Genomic DNA, 6,973 nt, shown 5'->3' on the forward strand with positions numbered 1-6,973 from the left:
TAAACTATCGATTTCGATTTTAGTTCAAGTTTTTGGTGAATCTAAACCTGCACCTGACCTCTAGTCACAATTATAATTTCAACTCTAATTTCCAAAATCCAATTTTGATTTTGATTCGACAAATTGCCGGTCCAGTTCAAGTCCGATTTCCGGTCTAGTTTGACATTGCTAAAAGCCTGAACTGTAACCGGCCCTATTTTTTTTTTTTTCCGAAACGATAAGTGATTTTATAGATGAACAAAACCTTTACAATTTCAAGTAAAGACTGGAGGGAACTGCACAGTCAGTGCTAACTATCACTGAGGAATCCAGAATTCCTGGTCAACAAAAAAATCTAGCATAATGGCACGTAATGCAACATTAATGGCACGTAAATATTTTTTGTAATATAAAGAAAAATTTTGTAATATCACCCAACATTCTCTTGGCTAAAGCACGTAAAAAAGAAGAACGTCAATAACCCAAAAAAAGAAGAAGTGAATTTCCATTACCATTTGCCATCGAGGCATTCGTCCCGTCAATTTTCCTTCCATCTGAATTCTATTCTACTTTCGTGTTTTCAGCGATTCTGATTTCTGACTTGTGAGATTTGCAAACCGAACATGGGATCCCTGAAATTTGGAGAAGTATCCCATTATCTCCTGAACAAGTACTCTGCCCTTCTTGAAGAAGCAGAAAAAGATCTCAGCAGAGTTTCCTGCATCTCTCGCTTTCGAGATGCAGAGACCCGCATCAAATCCAAGTATTTCAATGCCAATACTACTAGCAAAATAGCCCGTGCTACTTCTTCTGGGGATTTTGATGTCCGGGAGTTGCTTTATGACCTCATCTCTGCACTCTCAGAGTGCCGCGTTTTCGCCCAACAGCATCGTGGGGCAGTCGCGGCCGAGAATTGTCTCTTGAAATTCAAGCATTTTTGGTTCATTAGGCAAATGAACCAACGGTTGGATGATTTAGACAAGAAGCTCAATGAAGTTTCCAATGAACTGGACAAGAAGCTGAATGAAGTTTTAGATTCAGAGCAGATAGGTAGTGCAGATTCATCCTCCTCGTCAGATGATGATGATGATGATGATGGTGATGAAGATAATGCTTATGATGATGATGAAGGGGATATTTCAGGTGGGTTTAAAGGATTGGATTCAGCTGTTGAAAAAATCAAGGAATTTATAGTTGAGGGAAGTGAAAATGATGCTAGAAGTGTTTTAAGGGGGATTGGAATAGTGGGGGTCGGGGGATCTGGGAAAACGGCTCTTGCACGGAAGGTGTTTGATAATTTGCCTGTGAGGAGGATGTTCTCACCGAGGATTTGGGTTTCTTTATCTGATACCCTTCATGATGAACCAGTGAGCGTGGACTTGAGAGTGAAGATATTGAGGAAAATGCTGGAGCAGGCTGGTTGCGATGTCTCGGAAATGATGACTACCTATGTTGACATTCCCAAGCTCACTCAGAAGCTTTACCATCGGTTAATGGGCAAGAGGTATCTAATTGTGTTGGATGAAGTCTGGCATGTCAATGACTGGTATGCAGATTTATGTTCTGAGAAGCCAAAAGGCGACGCATTTGGGGACCGGATATCTCATGCTTTACCAAAAGACAGTGGTGGGAGAATCATTGTCACTACTAGGCGAATGGGTGTTGCTAAAGAACTAATAGGTTCAGAGAACTTGATTCGAATTGATACTCTGCTTGGACAAGAGTTCTGCTGGTCATTGTTTTCTGATGTTGTCTGTGAAGATGGAAATTTTAACATAAATGACATCACTCCAACAATGAAGGAGGAAATCAGCAAAAAATGCATTGGCCTTCCCTTAGCTGCCAGGACTTTAGCAACGATAATTCCAGAACAAATCAAACATCACAAGCAAAACGCATGTTGATGGCTGGATAGTAAGTCTACTTTGTTTCTGTGGTTCTGAAGGCACTTCATCTTAGATGCTTGCATGCGTTATAATCGGAATGCATGAAACTGAGTTCTCACTTCTGGTCTATCTTCGATTGGATGTTCAAAGTTCCATGCAGCCATCAATGTAAATTTCTGTGATGTTTGTCTCTAAGCAATGAAAACTTATTTTGTCTTTTGTCTTTGCTTGGTTTTTAAAGTGTTCACTCGTTAGTTAGTACTTCGTGATGTTGGATGATGAATCTGCTGGAGTACTTGTGCGCAGGATTCCAGAAAAGTTTTGGTGACAATTTGCAGCCCATTCAAGAAAATGGAGAAAACTCATCTATCAGAAGTTTTTCTCACATTGCCAAAACGTGAATATGACGAGTAGAGTGCTCTGATTTGAAAAATTGAGAACATCACCAAAGTTTCGTATCAGATCAGCATTTAGCATCCAATATTTCTGCATTTTATTATGTGAAGTTGTTAGCTGAAACCTTTTTTTCCCCGTAACAGTAATGATTTAATTTTCCTGACCGAATGTGGCCAATTTGATCGTACCAGCCTGGAAAGATCAAGAAAATCTGACTTTGTACCATTAGCATTACAATTACCATGTCCTGTATTTGGTTCTGCACTCTCTAATGAATGGACAATAACATAAATTAAAAAACATATGCAAAGAATAATCGACAAAGAAGAAGAAAAGGAAGAATTAAAAGCCATTTAGAAGCCTCCATAGTTTGTTTATTCCTTTTCAAGGTCAGAGAAACCTTCTTTTTAGTCCATTTCTAGGTTACTTCCTGTCTTCAGCTAAAATGAAGCTAGGAAAAGGACTGACGTTACCTGAAAGATTCTAAGTTTCATGTTGAATCTTAGTTTTGGCTACAAATGGAGAAAGAAAAATTGAGGTGACTGCTTCACAAGAGGGATGCAAATTACTCTTGTCATCTATTTCACAAGATATTTGGTTGGGGAGATAATCTTCATCCTGCTGTTCTTTCTCCACGTTTAATAATTTGTCATCTAGCTTGTCATTCTTTTGTCATGAAGTTCATTTCATTCTTCAGACAGAAAAAGAAAAGCAGATCTCTTCTACGGGCAACGTATTTGAACACAGATCCTAATGCTCATGAAAAACAATGAAATTGCTTCACGTAGTGCTCACTTAATCTGAGGTTGCCAAAGCCAAAGAAGACATAAGACGTATCTAGAATAGTGCTTACAACGAGTACGAGGAACTGTAGCATGACTTGTGAGTCTGAAATTGTAACTCAAAACGGATGGATGAGGGCATTCTTTTCCAGAAGTACAACACTCACCAAAGTGCAGAAAACAATCTAGATTGGAGAACTCTGTTTCCTTTAGCAGCAAGGATGGAAATGGTCACTGGGCTTTTCCAGGTATGTAGCTGCTATTTTCTGATAATCAGTTTTGCTCTTGCGTGTCCAGCCTCAATCCGGAATTGTTCTCCTAATCCAAAATGAGCCATCAGTATCCAAACAAAAGTTATGAGCTCACCGCCTTTACTGAGCTGCTGAGCATGAGCATATACTCGGCAGTGACTGGCAGCATAAGACAACAGTTCCACCCACACTTTACTCATTATTTCCCACCTCTTGTCATCCTTCAACTTTTTCAAATCCTTTGCAAGCCTGCAGCTATCAAACAATAGTGATTTACTTCTATCACCCTTCACTTCGATGGGTTTAACGACAGTATTTACATTAAGTAACTTTTCACATGCATCTTTATGCCGGCTTGCCGAGCTTGATTCTATTTCAGGAGATGTATTCCTGGCTGTGTGGCAGACGATCAATTTTGAGCACATATCCAAGGCTGATAAGACCGGGGATTTTACTTCTGATTTCCACCTGCTGAAGAACTTCTTAGCTTCTTCACACGTATCCTGAAATCGAATCTGTCCAATACCAGCAACTGCAGACATCATAGTAGGCCGCATAACCAAAAGATACAACATATAATCAGATATAAGCTTACAAAACTTGCGATTAGGATTGGCATCATCAGGGCTCGTGGAATAGCAGAGCTCAGTGGCAACATGCCACAGCAACAGGCTCTCATCGTATTCAACCTCCTCACTTACACTAGATGAAATGGTGGGATATGGGTAGTGACTGGTGTAATCTAACAGAGCCCAATCACCTCTAGCGGAGTATACTTCTTTAGCAACTTTAGTGGTTTTTGCTTTGCTAGCTTTGACCTTGAGCTCATTAAAGATGAATATCTTCAAATCTTCCTGAATGATAATGTTCTCCTTGTATTTCATTTCATCAAGGACTTCCTTGAGTCCAGTGGTTTCAGCTGCAATATCTAGCCATCTCCAGCGCTGATGTAGGCAGAAATTGATCAAGTTATGTTGTGAGATGCTATTAGACCACCTTTTGGCGAATGACAGCTTTTTAAGGACTGCATGTACCATTGATTTAACTGTCAGATTCTTAACCAAAACTATGGTCCAGTCAGAGAAGACAAGCTTAACGAAAGCCACAAAATCTAAGACAACAGCACCCAAAAGCAATATGTAGGTAACAGCAACATCAAAATGGTTGATCTTGAGTTTATGATGCGATGCAAAGCGCTCAAAAGAAAGCACTATAAGTACAGAGCAGATCAAGCGGAAAAGATAGCCTACATTATAGTGTACCACAGCCATCTTAGTGTAGAGAGTGTCATACATAAAATTGAGCTCCACCTCCATTACTCTGAAAGCATCAACGGCAGACCTTTGGAAGAAGAATTTTCTGCTCTTATTGCGCTCATGAAAGCTAAACATATGGTCAACAATCAGCCCCCTGAAAGTGTAAAATAATTCATACCCATTCTGCAAAACATCTAGATCATTGATTTCTTCAGTAGTCAAATTCTCTTCATCTGGTGTTGAAGAAATCTGAGTGCCACTCTCATGTTCCTTCACTATTTCAATCTCAACTGGAACATCAGCAGCTTCTTTTGATGAGTACTCCTCCATAAGCTGAGCATAGTTTGGTCCAGCATCTGGCATTGGAAGCATAGAAGCTTTAAAATTACCCAAGCAAGCTGAATATAGAGCGCGAGTTCGCTCAGCATATTTAATACTTCCAGCAAAAAACAAGAGCATTGTGGGAACTGAGAGCACATTAGGAATGGATTGTGAAAAGACATAAAGAACAGCAAGAAGCTGAATGACAAGCCCAAGCAGATGCCGTATCCACAACTCGTTGTCTTCAAGCGAGAAGGCGGTAATGTCATCAGGACCACCAAGATGTAACAATAAAAATGGAGCCCAAAATGCAGCAAGACCTTCATTCACTCTAAAACTCTCAGGACAATCATTGCTTTGACCGTTAGAGATGAGTCCAACGGCAAAAGCCGCAAACCAATCAGCAAGCAGATAAACTAACCATATTGCAGCAGTCAGTATCTTGTCTTTTGTTCGCTTTCGTGATGCTGCACAGCATATCAATACCACTTGAAAGAAGAGACTGATGAGAACAGCAGCACGAAGATTCCACTCATCCCACAGCCTCTTCACCCTGTCTGGAATGGGGAAGGCCATATACTATTTTGTTTCTTTCCTCTCCTTCCCTTCCCTTTCTTTTCTCACAACAACAATCCCGCAATCCTAGAGACACTGGACGGGAAGCAAGTACAGAATTCCACATGAAAAACATATCAAAACGTCACAAAGATAGATTTGTAATTCTTTGTAATCTATCATCTGTATCCTCATCAAAAATTTTTAAAAAAATAAAAAAAAAATCAAGTATAAAGTTTTTGGAGAACAATTGTACCAACTAACGCTCCCATCTTTATAAAAAGAAACAAGGAGATGAAAAGAAAACAACAAAAAATGTTCTTAATATAACAAAAATATTTGGTGTAGCTCTTTATATATATTCTTGTGGTATTTTGGACCACTTATCAACAAGAACAATAGTACCGAGATTACTTGGAACTTTGTATTATTCTTGTTAATACAAAGTTCCGAGAATTATGGTTCTTATTGTTTGTAGTATCATCAAGAACTAGCATCCTGGTATTTTTGGCTAAAGTACCACTACCAACAAAAAGGAAAGTAAAAGCATTGCATGAATTATTTCTGAATAATTAAAAACTGAGTCAAAGTTAACTGCTAACAATATGTGTAGTTGAGTGACTATTAACATGAGAAAGGACACAGTTACCTGATCAACTCTGTCTTCCTTCTTTCTTGTTCTTGTTCTGCTCTTTGGACGTACGCCTTCAAATTCACTTTGTTCATTGATTTGAAAAAGTGAAAAAGTGGTCGTTGCCGTAACCCAACCAAATTCTGGTAGTGCGCGCGCGGGTGTAGGGAATCTTGCGGTATCACTGCTGTCAATGTTAGAATGTGTTTTGATTGTGACCTTACGATATCTTTTGGTGTGAGTGGTATCCTGCATTGCTCGTGGGACCAACTACTTCAATCATTAATTTGTATCTTTTGGCAATAAGGGTTACTTGCACTAATATTGATGTTTTTATTGGTAATTAAACCAAATTTGACATTTTTTTTTGGATTTTCAAAAGGGAAAATTGCCAAAATGGTCCATCACAATTTTGAAACAAATTCTTTTAGCCCCTCACATTTAAAATCAATTAAAACAATCCTTAGGTTTAAAAAAAAAATGTACCCATTTAATCTCAGATCTCATTTTCGATCAATTTTCCGGTCAAGAAATGCACACTTTTCTCACATGCCGATAATGGGAAAATCATGCCACATGAAATGCCGAAAACTTATCAATATTCAATGTTTTCCATAAGAACCAAAATGAAATGTGTTCAAATATACTTTGTAGTTTTAGCAGTCATAGAATCTCCTTTTCGAGTTTATAGGCCTCTAAGAAGTCACAATTAGGTATTTCTTGTGTGATACCCAAGTGTCTTGTAGAGAATTTTGTGTGAAGAAATACAATTTTGTGGTGACAAGTGAAAGATGTAAAGTTGAGTGACCAATGTGTTAATAAGTGAAAGTTGAAAGAATAAAAGTGGTAGTGGGATTTCATTATTCATCATTACAAAAAATTTCTTCATCTTCTTCATTTCCTTTCTTCCTTCCTT

The 6,973-nt window shown here is 38.6% G+C and overlaps 2 protein-coding genes across 4 annotated transcripts; one reads left to right on the forward strand and one right to left on the reverse strand.

The window, feature by feature from the left end:
- The first annotated feature begins 459 nt into the window (after window positions 1-459).
- On the forward strand, window positions 460-3,020 carry LOC113752526 (probable disease resistance protein At4g19060). Of its 3 annotated transcripts, none has more exons than XR_003464872.1 (2): window positions 460-2,033; window positions 2,172-2,480. XR_003464872.1 is itself a non-coding variant. In XM_027296652.1 (2 exons), the coding sequence occupies exon 1, from the start codon at window positions 603-605 to the stop codon at window positions 1,881-1,883; it is 1,281 nt and encodes a 426-aa protein (XP_027152453.1). In that variant the 5' UTR covers window positions 460-602; the 3' UTR covers window positions 1,884-1,893; window positions 2,959-3,020. The 3 variants fall into 3 exon arrangements, 2 of the variants coding, with proteins under 2 accessions (XP_027152453.1, XP_027152446.1); XM_027296652.1 differs by lacking the exon at window positions 2,172-2,480 and adding an exon at window positions 2,959-3,020 and having other exon boundaries at window positions 460-1,893; XM_027296645.1 differs by having other exon boundaries at window positions 460-1,893.
- LOC113752517 lies at window positions 3,016-6,143 on the reverse strand. Its single transcript, XM_027296633.1, has 2 exons — window positions 6,076-6,143; window positions 3,016-5,522 (listed from the first exon to the last, which is right to left on the reverse strand). Exon 2 carries the CDS (start codon window positions 5,445-5,447, stop codon window positions 3,303-3,305), a length of 2,145 nt encoding a protein of 714 aa, XP_027152434.1. The 5' UTR covers window positions 5,448-5,522; window positions 6,076-6,143; the 3' UTR covers window positions 3,016-3,302.
- Between the last annotated feature and the right edge of the window lie 830 nt (window positions 6,144-6,973).

This window comes from Coffea eugenioides, chromosome 1, assembly GCF_003713205.1.
Source record: "Coffea eugenioides isolate CCC68of chromosome 1, Ceug_1.0, whole genome shotgun sequence".
Classification (NCBI taxonomy): domain Eukaryota; kingdom Viridiplantae; phylum Streptophyta; class Magnoliopsida; order Gentianales; family Rubiaceae; genus Coffea; species Coffea eugenioides.